Below are 18,166 nucleotides of genomic sequence, written 5' to 3' on the forward strand. Positions count from 1 at the left end.
AAACCTTCAAAGTGAGTGGAGTTCAACTCACTGTAGGCTTATATCTGAAAGATTGCACCATCTTTGTGAATGGCTTACAGTAATACTCTTCGAGCAACACAAGTGGTTGGGCAGAAGCGCGCAGGGGTGTAGTTGGCTGGCATGAGTAGAAGCGTGAGCAAGAAGGGACGGAGTTGGTTGTTAGTGCATCTGCAGTCAGGGGTAGAAGCGTGAGCATAGGGGATGGTTTTCAACTTGAGCAGAGGGGTGGGGCTGTATGTTAACGCCCCCCACAGGGCTGCCCTCGCCCAGAGGGGAGACATGCAGTACACAGACCCTAGGGTTAGAGAGAGAGAGAGAGAGAGAGAGAGAGAGAGAGAGAGAGAGAGAGAGAGAGAGAGAGAGAGAGAGAGAGAGAGAGAGAGAGAGAGAGAGAGAGAGAGAGAGAGAGAGAGAGAGAGAGAGAGAGAGAGAGAGAGCATATTGGGAGCTCTAGAGCCAGGGGATAAAGGAGATCATGGTAAGAGCAAGAGTCCTTGAGATAGTAGATATTTGAAGGCTGGTGTAATTACCAAGGATACTCACGAGTTGCTGATTGGTTTGTTGTTGTGGCTATTGGTGTATTGGCAACACAATGAAGTAAAAGTGAAGTGAACGACATCAAATCAACAAGAAATTTAGGTTTATCATTTTGTTTTTTATTTCCATGCCTATGTAGTAGAGTGGACTTGACTATAGGATGTGGCACAACTTTTATCTGTGGAGAGGGACCATGCCAACTCCCAATATACATTTGTTTGGTGCAAGATAAGAGTTTTTCAGTGATATTTAGAATTTTGACAAGATAAAAACTTTGATAGGATTTTTTCTGCGACACACCAGAGGGCCCACCGGGGGAGGTGCTTATCCCTTCCAAATATTAGCCATGTTACATGGTCGGGCAAGGGCCGTGTACCATCGGGCAAGAGCCACGTGTAGGCATCACCATAGCCACCTAATTGATGCACCACGTGCTGGGAACGACGGAGAGAACTCATAGCAACCAACTAGGAACCTCCTCCTCGGATGACCCACCCGAGGAGGAGGATGCACTCGAGTGTCCAAGGGCAAGAGCCCTAGCAACGTGAACACTAGGTGTCCCTCTAGAGTGTGACCCAAGGGGAGAGTTGAACCCACAACCCGTAAGTTGAGACCAACTCTTTAGGGACAACTGTGATAGTATTCTGGTAGGAATGAATTCAAATGAACACCATGCGAGACCAAGGAATGAATATTTTTGGCTCTATCTAAGTATTTGTAAAATGAAATAATTCAGCAAAAGCATGCATAATTACTCCAAGCAGTAATATATACGACAGCAAAGAACTTCAATCCTGCGGCATCGGCATGGACAAGGAGACCCCAAACGCGCATCGGGGCGCTCATACCAGAGTTGCTCGAGCTGCCCCAGAGTAAGCTTCTAACACACACACATCAGAGAGAGAGAGAGAGAGAGAGAGAGAGAGAGAGAGAGAGAGTGAGAGTGAGTGTATCTGCAATCCAGCAGTGACGAGTCTCAAGAGATTGCAGCCAAGTATAGGGGATACGAGAAAGAATATCTTCGCAGGATTAACCACAAATACTTCTCAGGAGCGACGCTTTCTGGAGGTATGCTCTATGTGAAGTATATACTACATTTGGTGCCCTTTATGCAGCTGTCTGATAATGCTTTATTTGTAACTTTCACATTGTACAAATTAAAGCATTTAGAAAACTTGCTTATGGATTGATCAATCCTTTAGCATCCGGGTCGCTAGAAGATAAAGCGATTGCCAGTTTTGTGTTTAGAGAAACATGGATTATGATGTTTTGTGCCAAGAAACTCAGTTCTAGTGTGATTTGTTACCACCTGTTTAGATTTGGTATTGATACTTGATGTAGTGTCCATTGCTCTGATTTTTAGAAAGGTGGGTTGCCCAATAGTGTGCCTTCCAACAAGAGTTCAGATTTTCGCTACATTAGACACAAGTAGATTTGAGTAAAGGTGGGTTGCCAATAGTGCGCCTTCCAACTAGAGTTCAGATTCCCCCTACACTAGACACAAGTAATCTTGATTACAATGGCATATACAAGGGAATCTAGCTAAACAAGGTACACTCTCTTATACCAAAAGTAAATTATCTCACATAACAATCACCTAATCTAGTGATCACAGGTGCACCAAGAAAAGGTTGATGGCCTATGGTCATGCATATGAAATAGCTCATTGACATGCTTCTTTTAGCAATGGTAACGGCTTCATGCTGCAAAATAGAAGGATTTTCCTAATGCTCAAAATGCATCGAGCTATTGACTAGCTGTTGCTCGTATGCTATATCCAACGGCTTTAAACCAAATTATTTATATAGAAATGCTATAAGGATTTCAAGGAGAAATCCTATTTTCTTGCTTTGCTCATTTGATTTTGGATTGTGAGGGCCAAGACATTGAGTACTTGTGCAATACTATGGAATCAAGTTCTTTGGGGGGCACTTTATGTGTAGAAAATAACATTTAGTTTTTTCGATATTTCATAGATTGTTAAGAAGTAAGGCGACATGCTTAATTAACTCTGGTTTATGCAGATCAAGTGTTTGAGAGTAGTGTTACAGTCGATGGCTTTGGCTTTAAAGAAAGCAAGTAGGTTCTTTTCCTTTTAAGAAATTAATCATGCTTAGCTTTGAAGGGATGACACCAATTTGATAGGTTTTGAATGTTGGTCATTTTTAGATGGCAAGTTTAGGAGGTTTGTGTTTGTTTGTGGTGGTGAGTGGAAGTAGCTCAAAAATTTATCTTGCTGATTTTTTAAGAAAAATCATTTTATGGAGAAATGTTATCTCTGTATTACCATGTACAAAGATTCCTAGAGATGCTAAATGAAGCCTGACTCATGGGGTGCACAAAACTGTATACATGATTATAAAACATAGTAGATGGCCTAAGCCTTGATCAAGCTATACATCAAGGTGGCTCATGCAATGAATATAGTAAGAGCCAGTGAGGTGGAGTAGATTGCCAATGTATCTGTCCTCTAGGATTCAAAAAACATAGCTAATTTGCATCAACTTCTAAGAAAAGCATGCCTTCGCTCCCCTACTTGAGGGACCAGAGCTGATCATATCCCACCAACTTTGAAGGGGAGTGGATAATATTGAGCAAGTTGTTACCGAGAACCTCCTGCAGAGCTGACAGTGCCGCATTGAGAATGTGGAGCAATGAGCCTTTTAACGTTCCACAATATGATGCTCCCTATCGTGGAAAATATCTCATCTCTGGACTGCGGATCACTCTGTCTGGTTATCTCCAGGATCATGGTCAAAGTGCCTATGTTAGCACGAGCACCGGATCTGTCTTCAAACCTCGTAAAATAGACGTGCTCATGGAAGGTTCATTATCTTGGTACTTTTTAATGTGGGTAAATCATTTTGTCGAGTTCAGATTCTTCTATCAGTTGTATAGTGTAAGCTGCAAAATGATAATAGAATTTGTAGCTTTTCTTGGGGAGCGGACTCCAGACCTGAAGACCAAGTGTTTTCTTCTAGAGGAGTCGTCATTGATTTGGCCATTGCAAGGCTGATCTGCAACCATCACCGATTTGGCCCATAGCCATGGACAAAGCTGAATATCTGCAAGTGATAGGTGCATTTGATATGCTTGTTGAAATTTCGCAAGAACCACTTGAGAAGATGTACGAGAGCTGTAGGATTTTTTGCTGCTTGTGAAGCTCTAGGTGGTTGACTTGTGCAAGGCTCCTAGGAGAGAGTGACTTGAGCAGATGGTCACATTGGTGCCATGGAACTTGGAAGGCATATGGAAGCAGGGCGACCCATAGCGGAGCAAAGGATGCAGAGAAACGAGTAAGACCACTGGCGCCTAGCAACTGGCAGAGTATGCAGGGCAGGTGGACACTTGGAAGGCCCATGCGTGGCACATGCAAGGCAGGTAGCTTTCCATGTGTGTCAACCATTGTTGCCAGGTCCATAGTACGAAATGTAAGAAACACGGTATTTAAAAAATTCAAAAATATAACCATATTTAATCAATCCAATGAAATTTCCTTTTAACATGGTTCAAAATACTCAACCTTATAGACACAATTAAGCAGAAAAAGTTACAAAGAACATGTCACGTGATGCATCTCATTGGCAACTGCTACCAATATGGTAAAATTTCGAGGTTCAAGCAAACACATGTTCATAGCTAGAGCATGCCACAAACTACAATCTCCACCATTTGAAATGATAGTCTGATACAACATAGAAAAAAAGATAGCTAAGCTATCAACCAATGAGCATTCAAATACTCAAAATAAGAACGATGTGACTCTCCAAAACGTACGAAATGATTGGGCGTAGATTTCCACGATAGAAACCCCTTTCAAGTAGAGTAGAGTTAAGGTATAGAAAACGTGTTTTATATAAAAGAAACGTTTCGTAAGTTTCATATGGGTATGAAACGCGTTTCTATGCAACACTGATGTCACTGTCAACTGGAGTCCATGCATAGCAGGTAGCAGTCCATGCAAGTCAATTGGAGTCCATGCATGGCAGGTGGCAGCCCATGCAAGTGCATGCATGGGAGGTTGCACTTCAAGCATGGCAAGTACCAGACGACGCTAGTAAAGGGTAGTTCAAGCATGGCAAGTACCATCCGACCCTAGTAAAGGGCAGTTCAAGCATGGCAGGTACCAGGCAACCCTAGTGAGGGGTAGTCGAGACTCGAAGCATGGCATGTGCACACAAATCTGCCATATTCAGCCAAGGCGACGCACACACAGAGACGAGGAACCGACCATTTGTCCAAAACAGCCCATTAGAGGCTTAGGCAGAAGAAGAAAGTGTAGACACTTGGCACTTGTGTATGACACACACACACACTACTCTATTTAAAGGGCTGAATTTAAGAATTAGCCAATGGAAGAGGCTTCTAGTCCGTTGACTCTCTCTCTAACAGGTCTTGAGTTCAACTCTCTTCGTCGGATAGATCTTTAAGGTCTCTTGGGATAGTTTCTTACGATGTTAAAATTCTCTTCTTCTCGGGTGTGTGTGCGCTAATAAAAAGAGGAAAATGGTATAACCTTTCTATCACCCAAGTGTGGTAGATTGGTTATGCCATTTCCCTCTTGAATAACAGGTCTTGAGCTCAACTCTCCTCGTCGGATAGATCTTTAAGTTCTCTTGGGAAAGTTTCCTACGATGTTAAAATTCTCTTCTTCTTCTCTCTCTCTCTCTCTCTCTCTCTCTGTGCTGGTAATTCTGTAAGTAATTCTGCTGGTGGCTAAACCGTGCATACAAGGTGCACCTTGCCTTCAAATATCGAAGGCAAAGCTGTGTGGGGGACACATTGCACTTGTGACGGTTACCATCATGCAAACCGTCAACATAGCCCCAATTGACACTTAGAATGGTGTCCATTGCATCTACGTCAACTTCTTTGCAAACAAACATTGTCGGTGTTTCCACAATCGGCAGAGAGCGGAATGCATGCACAAACAAATGGATGGGACAATGCCAAATGAGACCCACCGATCTGGTTGCCTTACTAAACTTTAGGGACCCTTGGAAATCTTGCAGCACCTTGCGCTTGAAAGAAAGCAAGGCCCAATGGTCTGGAGTTGGCTATTCTGCACTCTGCAATGAGGGTGTCTTCACGGCTTCTAACCTACCATAGCCTTGGCTTGACTTCGGTACCACGTACTTGTGGGAGTACATGAATATTCGCTGCTCGGTAAGTTTTTTCGACGAGACATTAGGAAACATAAGCTCCTCAATGTGAGCATGCACAACCATGAACGTGCCTGAGAGGCACTCAAGGGGCTGCTCCTCAACTAAGTTGGATCTTTACAAATGTCCTTAGTCAAATAAAATGATTGCATGTACGTTAAACATGATATATGCATGGGATAGCTAAACCACGAGGACTTACAATGAGGTGCAAATTGAGTTGAAGCTCTCTGCACGTGGATCTCAGCTGCACTGTACACGTGTTGCACGATGGCCACCATTCCAGACTTGGTTTCTTTGAATGCCAATAGTCTTCCCTTCCAATGGCGTTCCAGTACGCCTCGACATCGTACGCAATGAGGTGACATTGGACAATTGCATGTAGACCCATGAACCCTTATTGAATACCTGTGGGATCCATCCCCCCTCTGAATTTTTTGTGTTGTGCAACACAATCTCCTGTATCTCTGGTTTGGGCCGTTTATGCGTGTGAGCGGTGGACATGCTTGGGAAGTTGGGCTTAGGAAGGGATTGGGAATGGGTGGGAGGAAGGTGAGGGAGAGAAGTGGGCAAGGCTGTGGGCTATTGTGTGTGGGTACTGTGGAGAGAGAATGAGGAGTTGAGGGAAGGGTGAGGTGAGCTGCCTATGGTGGCTTTGACAATAGAGATAGAGAAAAAGGGGAGGAGTGAGAGGTAGAGAGGATAGTGGTGAGTTGTGGGCTATGGTGTGTGGGACTGTAGAGGGTTGATGGAGGTGTGAGAGAAGGGGAAGCTATGGAGAGAGGAAGAGAGTGGTGGAAAGCTTTTGGCTATGGCTTTCTTGACTGTAGAGAGAGAGTGGGAGGAGGGAGAAGAGGGAGAGTGTTGGAGAGAAAAGTAGTGATAGAGGGAGAGAAAAGTGGATTTTGGGGGGGGGGGGGGGGGGGGGGGGGAATTTGACTTTTTGAAGTTAGTATATGTTTTGGGACAGTTTTGGAGGCAAATGAGTCAATTTTGACACTTTTAAAAAATTTTCATTTTTTAGGGTTTTTAAGCCTGCGCATTTTTTCTTTTGGGGAGGTCCCTCCCTCTTTGAAGACACCTCTTTCTCCCTTTTACCCCCCCTCCCTCCCCTCTCTCTCTAAGAACCAACCATTGAAGAGGGAGACAATTAGGCTGCACCCCTATCATTCCTCCCCCTCTAGGTGATATTCCAAGGTGCACCTTGTATGCACGGTCTAAATCTTATGTGCGCACCGGCCAACATTTTGAAATGCTTTAGCATCGATGCCAAATCTATAGCTATAGTTAGCATTTTGAGATGCAAGATATGAGAGGGCTCTTGGGATATCACCTAAAGGGGGAGGAATGGTAGGGGTGCAGCTTAATTCTCCCCCTCTTCAATGCTTGGTTCTTAGAGAGTGGGGGGGGGGGGGGGGGAGGGCGGGTAAAAGGGAGAAAGAGGTGTCATGAAAGAGGGAGGGACCTCCCCAAAAGAAAAAATTCGCCGGCTTAAAAACCCTAAAAAATGATTTTTTTTTAAAAGTGTCAAAATTGATTCATTTGCCTCCAAAACTGTCCCAAAACATATACTAACTTCAAAAAGTCAAATTCCCCTCCCCCCCCCCCCTCTCCCCCCAAAATCCACTTTTCTCTCCCTCTATCACTACTTTTCTCTCCAACACTCTCCTTCTTCTCCCTCCTCCCATTCTCTCTCTATAGTCAAGAAAGCCATAGCCAAAAGCTTTCCACCACTCTCTTCCTCTCTCCATAGCTCTCCTTTCTCTCACACCTCCATCAACCCTCTAAAGTCCCACACTCCATAGTCCACAACTCACCACTATCCTCTCTACCTCTCACTCCTCTCCTCTTTCTCTATCTCTACTGTCAAAGCCACCATAGCCACCATAGCCACCATAGGCAGCTCACCTCACCCTCTCCTCAGCTCCTCATTCTCTCTCCACAATACCCACACACAATAGTCCACAGCCTTGCCCACTTCTCTCCCTCACCTTCCTCCCACCCATTCCCAATTCCTTCTTAAGCCAAACTTCCCAAGCATGTCCACCGCTAACACGCATAAACGGCCCAAACCAGAGATACAGGAGATTGTGTTGCACAACACAAAAAATTCAGAGGGGGGATGGATCCCATAGGTATTCAATAAGGGTTCATGGGTCTACATGCAATTGTCCAATGCTACCTCATTGCGTACGATGTTGAGGCGTACTGGAACGCCATTGGAAGGGAAGACTATTTGCATTCAAAGAAACCAAGTCTGGAATGGTGGCCATCGTGCAACACGTGTATAGTGCAGCTGAGATCCACCTGCAGAGAGCTTCAACTCAATTTGCACCTCATTGTAAGTCCTCATGGTTTAGCTATCCCATGCATATATCATGTTTAACGTGTATGCGATCATTTTGTTTGACTAAGGACATTTGTAAAGATGTTTTTCCATCCAGCTTAGTTGAGGAGCAACCGCTTGAGTGCCTCTCAGGCACGTTCATGGTTGTGCATGCTCACATTGGGGAGCTTATGTTTCCTAATGTCTCGTCGAAAAAACTTACCGAGCAGCGAATATTCATGTATTCCCACAAGTTTGTGGTACCGAAGTGAAGCCAAGGCTATGGTAGGTTAGAAGCCGTGGAGACATCCTCATTGCAGAGTGCAGAATGGCCAACTCCAGACCATTGGGCCTTGCTTTCTTTCAAGCGCAAGGTGCTGCAAGATTTCCAAGGGTCCCTAAAGTTTGGTAAGGCAACCAGATCGGTGGGTCTCAGTTGGTATTGTCCCATCCATTTGTTTGTGCATGCATTCCGCTCTCTGCCGATTGTGGAAACACCGACAATGTTTGTTTGCAAAGAAGTTGACGTAGATGCAATGGACACCATTCTAGGTGTCAATTGGGGCTATGTTGACGATTTGCATGATGGTGACCGTTACAAGTGCAATGTGTCTCCCACACAGCCTTGCCTTCGATATTTGAAGGCAAGGTGCACCTTGTTTGCACCTGTAAGTAATTCTGTTGGTGGCTATCAGGTCTCTCCTTCTTTTTTTAAGAATTTAGATTTATTATTGTTGTCCTAGTGCTATAACTGAGGGACCCCTCTTAATATTAAAAAAATGCTTTTCTCGAAGATGCTTGAAGAAAAGGTCGCATTACTTTTGATCCCCCAAAAAATACCCTTCTTACCTTGTGTGAAGATCAGATAAGCCTAACCAAGCTCGCGGATTTCTGCAGATCCGCCCCTTTCCCCTTTCTCTATCCTGTCCCATTCATGGCGCCCCCCCCCCCCCCCCCCCGCTCGCTCACCTCTCTCCATCGGCGTGGGTCTTTTGCGGCCCTCTGCTCTTCCTCACTCCTTACGACCTGTCCAGATTAACCTCTACTTACCCTTCACCCCTCTCTCATGTGCAGGTTACGGATAATTTGGATGCAGCTCTTTGCGCCTTGGGCTATGGCGAACTTACGCTTGCACCTTCTCCCATCATCCAAGGCCTGCTCTTATGCATAAAGGATTCCCTCTTCCACAACACCCTAACAGAATTGGATCGCTCTGCCTCAGCTTCGGACAGCCATACGGAGCTTCTCCTCCTCAATCTCTTGGACCTACCTGCATGGTTCAGGCTCTACTCACTAGCCCGGGAGAACCCCCGAAGTGCCATCCTACGGCTCAGAGAATTGGCTGCCAACCTAAAAATCATCATGGAGGAAGATGACAGAGAACAAAAGGAGTGGATGGAACACTCCCCAAACCTTATGAGAAGGTTTATGGAGAGCCATGGAAGAAAACTTCGCAACGACCCATTAGCCCGCCAAAGGAAAAGACACCTTCTCAATGGTTTTGATGAGATCTCTTTGTCGCCTCAGATGGAATCCTCTAGCTCTCTCATCCCCAATGATCTTGACGAAGAAGAGCAACAGCTTGCTAACCAAAGCTTCGCCATAAAATCATCCTCTCCATTCTCGGTCGCAAAGAAACCAATGGAAACCTACATTGGCCCTTACATCCCGGGCAGCTTCTTGGAACTTCTGTTGGGTGATGCTCACCACAAACCGTGGTCCCTTGGTAACTTAACTCTCATGGCCCCACTCTCTTAAGGTTTGCTCCTAACTTTACTCAATGGCAAGGATAAGCAAGTTTTGAAGATTGGATTACAACAAATACTAGATTCTAATTCTTCCAATCTCATTGAGAACTCTCTTATTGCTACACCTTTCACAATGTCATGCTTTGACACTAACCGCTGCAAAGCATCTTTTGGTTGCATCGTGGGTGTCAAGGGAGTAATCTCCACCACAGGCAGGGACACAAACTACACCACTCAAGTTTGGAACATTCACCATCCTTTTCTCAAATGTGGTTGTGACTATGTAGGCCAAGCCGAGCAAACCAAAGACGGGAATGTCTTATGGTTTGACCATGCACTGTGGATGATCATGAACCACCTCCTGGTTTTCTTCCCTAGCCAGAGCCTAAAATGCTCCACTATAGCTTTCCTCAGCTGGATTGAAAAAGAAGCCCAAGAAGCCATTAAAGCCATGCTTCTCCACCTTTTTTACAGGCAAAAGCTCAAGGAGGCTATCAAATTTGCTGTACTCTTCAACCAACAGGCCCCTACGGTTGGTCGCTCATTGGAAGTAGACAAATTTATCCACCAAGCAATTACTCCTCCTAGAGAAGCGGAAACCCGCACAAGGAAGAAACCTCGCTTGGAACCAGCCCGTCACAAAACAGAGGAAGAGGCCGCTATACCCTCACCCCACAAAGAACTCCCTCTTCCTCCTCTCAACCCAGATGGAACCCTCCTTCTGTGGAATCCTCTGCCAGCATCTTATCCCCCCAACCCTCCCCTTCCTTCCCGGCCTTCTCTTCTCAACCCCCTGCTCCTCCTGGCTGGTCACGGCCAGCTTTTAATCCCAGCTGCGCATCCTCTGCAAAGGCCCTACTCTATGATTGAGTGTTACCCGCCTTCCTCTGTCCAGTTTTGGAGCACAATACTCTTTCTCCTCTGTGCGTTTTCAGTTCAGCGCAGGCCTTTTTTTTGTATGATGCGCAGGCCTCGTTTTATTTATGTGCAGGCCTTGTTTTATTTATGCGCAGGCCTCTTTTCTTCAGATCCGAAAGTTCCCCCTTTCTTTGTTCGATGGTCTTAACAAACAATACGGCCATATCCTAACTTCCGACTTATCTCACTTTATTAGTCCCGCACTGCATAAAATTCTCTCGCATGGTTTAGGACATATCCCCACAAAACCACCGAATTTTCTTGAAGCTTTCTCGGAATTAGCCAACTTGATGGATCGCCTCGCTTCCCTCGGATGCATTCGCATCCCTCCTAACCTCTCTAGGGACTTCATTCTTCAAGCCCTCTATGGCTTTTGCTCCAACTTTTTACCTACTAAGAGGCAACACAATCCTCACCTGGAGGTTTCACTCGAACTTGCATCCCTCAAAGACCAGTTCTTTATTACCTACCTTGATAAGGCAGCCAATAACCCGGTCATCATTTGTAAACAACTTATCATCTCGGAGGCTAATAAACGACTTAAAAGCCCAGATTTTGAACCTTGGAATATGGATGTCTCTTCCACTCTATCACTTATCCAAGATGGCTTTTCTCCCCTCTTCACCTCGCTTCATCCTTCACTACCCTTCATTACGGCCTCTTACAAAACCCAAAAAAACTCATTTAGATGGCTTACATGTGGAGCTACTTGCTGCTATTCAGAAATTTCCCTATTAATGGCTTGTCTTCTGAAGTCTTGCTCACCTTTTTTAAAACAAAGAGCAAAAAACCTCAACCTTAAAGCCCTCCTTTGCCATAACCTACGCATCCAAGCTTGGTGGATAGTCGACTCTATATATGATTGTGTTCTCAATCTCCCTCATCAAGCGAACTCCCTCTATTCAGGAGATATCAAAAAATGCTACGAGAACATCTCCCATGATGGCCCACACGGCATCATAGCCCACATTACAAAACTCATCAAAACAGCCTTCTCCCTTCCTCATCTTTCATACATCTCCTTAAAAAAACTCCCAACCAGATGTTCAGAGGGTACTTGGTCAGCACACCCCTACAAATCAGGTCTATCATTTAATGAACAACAATTAATAGATCTTAATGCTTGGCTTATTAACATGTTCATCCAACACCAAGAGTCCGTCTACAGACAATCCAACGGAATCCCTATGGGACTTTCATGCTCCCCCCTCTGGTGTAACCTCTATCTCCACTCTTTAGAGTATGACTTTTTGGCCAACACTCTTAACTCCCCCAACCCTAAGCCAATCCTCTCCCAACTGGGAACCCCGTTCAGATACTTTGATGATATTCTTATCATCGACTCAAAAAACCCCCTCGTGTTTTTTGACAACCATCTCATCTACCCCGCTTCCCTCTCTATTGAAAGTGAAGTAGGCCAAAGCACAAAATTTCTTAACCTCCACCTTTCTATTCATAACAATCTCCTCATCAAGCATCTCTCCAAAAAAGAGGACAACCTCCCTTTTCACCCGATCAAATTTCTGCAAAGGGCAAGCAATAGACCTTCGGAATGGGCTCACAAAGTTATCCTATCCCAACTAAAACCCATTCTTTTTTGCAATTCATACCCATCTGAAGCCGCTCAGAACATTAAATCTCTCATTCAAGATTTTTGCAACAATGGCTTTGAAAAAGCCAGGTTATGGAGACTGGTTAGAAGGAACCTACAAAAGTTTATAATCTCTCCCTATACTTGTTCAATCCCGGAAGTCTTAGAGCACCTTAAAATTGGAGGGCACTCCCTAAGGAGTGCCCCCACTAGGCCCCCTAACTTAGAACTAAAGGAAATTAAATTCCTAGTGTGGGTGGAGGAGGGTCCCTCCCCTTTTTTCTCTTGCTCCATATACCCACTCATGGAAAACACCCCCTAAATTTTTACTTGGTTTTGGTACTCCTCTATCCCAACTCAATCTCCCCACTTTAAAGCACAAAGGCTGAACGTGAGATTTTCTTGGGACTAAAGAGATTCCCACCCCTTCAAATTTAAGATACCACTTGCATACCTGACCCCCCACTCAAAACCCCCCTACCTTGTAATGAGTACCCCCCTCTCTCCCCCCTTCCACGACTCAAAATAAACCTAACCTCTTTGGAGAGACCCAAGTTGAAGAGAATCTATATAAACGTCTTACTGTACAAACCTTTTTTTATTCACCACCTTTACACAAAGGCTGCTCACTTCCAAACAAGGATACCCATGGACCCCTCTAACCAGGTGTGATGTGTGTGTGTATATGTTCTTTTGTTTCCTTCTGTATAAGAGCTAGGGCGAAATCAATAACAAGTAGGAGCATCCTATGACACCTGCCTTCCACCTTATGGACTAACTTGACTGTTTTTTTTGTGGGTGATGGTGGCAGGTAACAGGACACTCCTCTCTCTACTTTTTATGCATGCTGGAAACTGCTACACCAATACTTCTTAACCTCCGTGTAACCTTGTTTGTTGCAAGAGCTAATACTGGCTCTCTTTGGATGAGATGAATTTACTATGGGTTTTTGCAAATTGACTCTTGTTCTGATTATGTTTGTTTAGAAAGTTAGAGAAAAAGTTATTTTTACCATCTACTCTCTCTCTCTCTCTCTCTCTCTCTCTCTCATGTATCACAGACTTCTTTAGAGTGGACACTAGGCAGCCAGAGGAGCAGCTACCACAGCAGGGCTCACATTCTCCTCACACCAGAGGCACGTTGATCGATCGAGCGACCGAGCTAGGGAGATATCGATGCCCACGACTACGGAGGACTACACAGCATCGACAGACACTGCATCAAAGGATTCGGATCACTTTGGTCCGAAATGCACGACGCCCGGTCAGACTATTGACCATGGAGGAGATTGATGAGATCCACCAGCGACCGATGATGGATCTCTTATGATTCAGCTCTTTTGAGGATTGTACACCTTGCTCATCTTGTATCAGCCTTTGTATGAGCTCTCACCCATTATATTCCCACACGCACACCCACATTGTGTTGTATTAGCCCCCAACCACTACTCTAATTCACATCTAGCAGTTAAGATTTTACTTTTTCACTTTACTTCATTTTATTTTTGTACCCAGACATTGTATTAGATCCACCAAGATTGTATTAGTTTGGCCTCATAGGTCATTTTGGCCTTTTGAAGACGTTTAATATAACATTTCATTTCATTCTCTCTCTCTCTCTCTCTCTCTCTCTCTCTCTCTCTCTCTCTCTCTCTCTCTCTCTCTCTCTCTCTGTGCTCTCACAGAAGCAGGGCGCCATCTCTCATGGGCACTGTATCGTAATACTTTACAAAAATAAAAGGAATACCGAAAGGGACGCCAATTGAGGGGCCAATACTGCGTAGGGGAGGAACTCCACCTCTCCATCGCTCATCTCTGTCTCTTAGTCTCTCTATCTCTCAAGTACTCTGTCTTATATCTACAGTATCAAAGTGGTGAATTTCTGGTTTTCAAAGCTGAAAATTTCTGTTTATGCTGTCCTGCACCGTTATTTCAACAATGGAGAATTCACGAGATCAACAAGATTGAGTTGGAGGAGAAGTATGATGAGGTGGAGATCTAGGTCAAAGACAATGATGGAAGAGTCTTTTGGTAGAAAAGATGATAGAGAGGCAGAAGCAGAATACCTATCGGCACAACTTACATCATGGGCTGTTCAGAAAGATTACAAGTTGACACCTTTTACACAACAAGTTGACATATCTTTTTCAAGGGGAAATCTCATAGAAGCATCCAAGGTTTAGGAAGGCTTCCTTTTTCTTAAAAGGGAATGCTCAGTAGGGGTGGTCAACACTCTTGTTGCAGACCAAGTTGCCAAAACTTGAGGTGAATTCAAGCAATTTTTTTGTCACGTGCACATCTAACCCTGGTGAGCTTGTACACAGGACCTGCATGTAGCGTAGTTGCATACCCTCTGATTGCACGAGTACAACCAGTGTTTGCTAGGTGTAGCCATTGGGGAGTATTCCCATTCAAGTCTATAGTATCAAGCCTAGGTATTCACCTGCATGTGAAGCACCTCTTATAAGCGAGTTCAATAACGTATTTGTAAGTGACATTTTAGCCAACAATTAGAATTGTGAGGTTTTTCTGAGCATTGCCCGACTCAACATGCATTTCCTATAAAGGTGACCCCCAAGGTCACCATTATGCAATAAGTCAGTATTCACAGTACCTCGTGAGCAGCCAGCCCCGCGGCACCTCTAGGATGGTGTTTTCCCATCAGCAAGACCTTCCATTACCTTGCGTTCTCCATCCGCACATCAGCTGTCACAAGACGGGCACCACGTGCCAATAGAAAAGAACATACTGAACAACTTTAAGCGCTTCACATAACAACTGAACTGAAAAAGATGCACGACACGAGATGGGGAGTGGCGAAGTTCCACCCCAAGAGAGAGCACTGGCCCCAAATGCTACCGCCCCTTTCGGTATTTCTTTATTATTGCTGATTCGCAAAGTACAACAGCTGGGGAGCACCTCCTCTACAATCTGCGCGTTGAAGAGTGCCAGAGAGGGTCCCCAAGGCTCATATTTAAAGGCCCAAAGCCTAAAAGCATCAAATATGAAAAGCCGACCCCAAAAAAACACTTCTCTAAAATTCTGGGATTTTTCTTAAAAATCTGCCGCGAATTGTGAAATGTCCGTAAAGTGCCACGTCATCATATTTTACTGTGCAAAGTCTTCTGAGTGTGTTTTGCTTTATTTTTAATGCCTTTTATGTCACTTGGGCCCCATCGGACAGGGTCCCGTAAGTAGGTGGGAACTATTCTTTAAAAATAGGCCTCTCGTCAAAACTTTGTAAGTCTATAAAACTTCTTCTTCTTCTTCTTCTGTTGCTTCTTCTTAGGATTTTGGCCCCTTGCCGGGATCTGAAGATTGACTCCGTTCTTCAGCGGCTTGACACTCAGTAGTTTGTGACATCCCCCCTTCTTGAAAGAAAGAAAGTAATTGTCTGCGATTACAACATATCTGCAAAACAACTCAAGCTAGCTCAAAAATTTCCAAGGGACAATCAATTTGCTCTTTTTTTTGTTAAGGGGTTGGCTTCTCCTTTCGGCTCTTTTGTTAAGGAGTTGGCTTCTCCTTTTGTCGGTCTATTCGTAGACCGTGCATGCCCAGTCACTTAGTGTAGATGCATAATTTGGTTGCACACAGCATGATCATCGGTATTCCCATCAGAATTCATCAGAATCAGATAGGGGAATCTTCCATTGCATTTAGCCTATTTTCCCTATTTTTGACATTTTTCACTTACTATTTTTAAGTGACTTCCCAACAAAAGTAGGTAGGGCAATTTTGCTAAGTTAATATATAAGCAACCCTAGACTAGCACTCTTGGGCAGATGAGCAAGGAGCACAACAGGCCCTCAGGCAGCACGTACCCCTTCTCTCTCAGCAAGAACCCCTCAAGCACCATCAACCCTAGCGTTTTTGGTCTCCATCAGCTTTCCCCCCTAGCCTTGGCAATTTCAGCCCAGATCATCGCCACACCTTCCACAGTCCCTGGCGTTTTCAGTTGCAGTGTCGCCGCAGTACCAGATCAGCCAGCGTTTTCACTAACGCTTCCCAATCAGCCAAGCGTTTTGCTAGCGTTTCCAGATCTGCCAGCGTTTTTGGTTTTCAGCCCATTCCGCAGTAGATGGTCAGCGTTTTCAGCCTTCAAGGACAGCAGCAGATTCAGCCCTAGACTCATGCAGAGTATCCTCATTTTCAGCCTTCAAAAACGCAGTCAAAACAGTCATTTTCAGCCACCGAAAACAGTCCCGGATTTCAGTTTGTAGCGTTTTTGGACAGCAGTTAGAAGACCACAGATTTCAGTCCTAAAGTCGTCGTCGTCATCCCCGTCGTCGTCACCGGCATAGTCCCAGGTTGCATCAGTCCATTGCATCATCATTGTACCACTTTGTGCAATCAATAAGTAGTCCACTCTCGCCGACGAGAGTGGGGCCTTTGGAGGAGGGTTTTACAACATCTCTGGTGTCGTATCTTTCTTCTCTCTTTCTCTCAGTCTCATTCACTTGCACGCACAGTGTCCATTCACTTTGTTGTGATCATAGCACTTTCCATTAAGAACGTAAGGCTCTACCTTCCATAAGACCAAAAGGAACCTTGAGCACAGTTCGGAGCACTCATCTTGAGCAAAGCGCAAACATTCATTCCGCTGCACCTAACATTGGTATCAGAGCTTTGGCAGTGTTCTGTATCACTCAAGGAAAGAACCACAAGATTTTTTTTTGCTTGTTGAGGTCGCACGAACCCAAGTTTGCTTGGGAGTGTCTATTCCTAATCGTGTTTTTTGAAGAATGACAGGAATCCCAGGGAAGAAGGGCTTGTCCAGCCTCCCCTTGTGTCTCTTTTCACTCATTGAGAGCGGACCGTGCACTTAGCGGCCGGCCAATCGACGTGAGGTGGGAAAAAGAAACCTTGGTGTGAGCGCAAGGTCGCCAAGGGGTGCACCCGCAGAAAAGAGTAGAACTCGGGTGAAGAGAAGATCCTTCTCAAACGCGATTTGCAAGCGAAAGAAAACCTCAAGAACCTCAACCTCAAGATCCTCAAGAACCCAAGTTCCTCGTGAACTTGAGAACCAAAGATCATAGTGCATGGTCGTCACCCGAAGCGGAATGGATACTTCGCATACAGGTGATGAGCATGAGAGAGGCAGCGAAGATTTTTCCCCACTAGGAGATTTTTTCGACCCTCCCTCTTCGCCATCTACGCCACGAGTTTTACTAACTCCTATGGAGATGATGGTCAAGTCGATGTTGGACATGATGGCACAACAACAAGAAACGAATCGAGTTGCGTTGACACAGCTCGCATTCAAAGCAGAACAACAAGAAGCTAAGGACCGTGAGCGCGACGAAAGAAACGCAAGACTAGCCGCACAACAAGAAGACAATCGCCTTGCTTTAGAACGCGAGCGCGAGGCACACAAAGAAAGAAAACAACAAAGAAAGGCGGAAGAGGCAGTACGAAGCGCGGCCTTGGAGATTGAGCGAGAGGCTCAAAGAGGACTACGAACTCAAGAATTGGTTCGACAGGTACTTGCCTCGAAGACTGAACCACCTAAAGATCGTGGGAGTTCATCAAGTGGCGCAAGCGACGACACGAATTCCAACAACCCGGTCACAGAGAAGTTGACTTTCAGTAAGTATGACGGTAAGATGGATGCTACGATTATTCATTCTTGGTTACATCAATTTAATGCTTATTTTGCGACAACTAAGAAGATAGGAAATAGCAAAGTTTTGACGGCAGCTATGTACCTTGCCGGTGATGCCATCAATTGGTACCACGCATGGCAAGAGGCACAGTTAGCCGCGCATCTAGAGGAAGCCGACGAATTCACGCCCCTCTTTTAGTTGGGCTGATTTCCAAGACAAGCTCAAGGCGCGGTTTATGCCACCTCAGTACCTCGCACG

At 45.0% G+C, this 18,166-nt stretch overlaps 2 protein-coding genes across 3 annotated transcripts in view; both read left to right on the top strand.

The window, feature by feature from the left end:
* Positions 1 to 1,273: 1,273 nt before the first annotated feature.
* LOC147425487 (uncharacterized) overlaps positions 1,274 to 18,166 on the top strand; it is a 48,522-nt gene continuing 31,629 nt past the window's right edge. The window contains exons 1-3 of one of the 2 annotated variants that reach the window (XM_086499801.1): positions 1,274 to 1,430; positions 1,523 to 1,626; positions 2,583 to 2,637. In XM_086499801.1, coding sequence (XP_086355927.1) covers positions 1,366 to 1,430; positions 1,523 to 1,626; positions 2,583 to 2,637 — 224 coding nt within the window. In that variant the 5' untranslated portion in view covers positions 1,274 to 1,365. The remainder of the gene's footprint in view (positions 1,431 to 1,522; positions 1,627 to 2,582; positions 2,638 to 18,166) is intronic. The other variant, XM_086499803.1, reaches the window with a different exon arrangement.
* LOC147425488 (uncharacterized) lies at positions 3,203 to 9,805 on the top strand. Its single transcript, XM_086499398.1, has 2 exons — positions 3,203 to 3,412; positions 9,121 to 9,805. The coding sequence occupies exons 1-2, from the start codon at positions 3,203 to 3,205 to the stop codon at positions 9,802 to 9,804; spliced, it is 894 nt and encodes a 297-aa protein (XP_086355524.1). The 3' UTR covers position 9,805.

This window comes from Adiantum capillus-veneris, chromosome 25 (assembly GCF_014529385.1).
Source record: "Adiantum capillus-veneris isolate H3 chromosome 25, ASM1452938v2, whole genome shotgun sequence".
In the NCBI taxonomy this organism is placed as follows: domain Eukaryota; kingdom Viridiplantae; phylum Streptophyta; class Polypodiopsida; order Polypodiales; family Pteridaceae; genus Adiantum; species Adiantum capillus-veneris.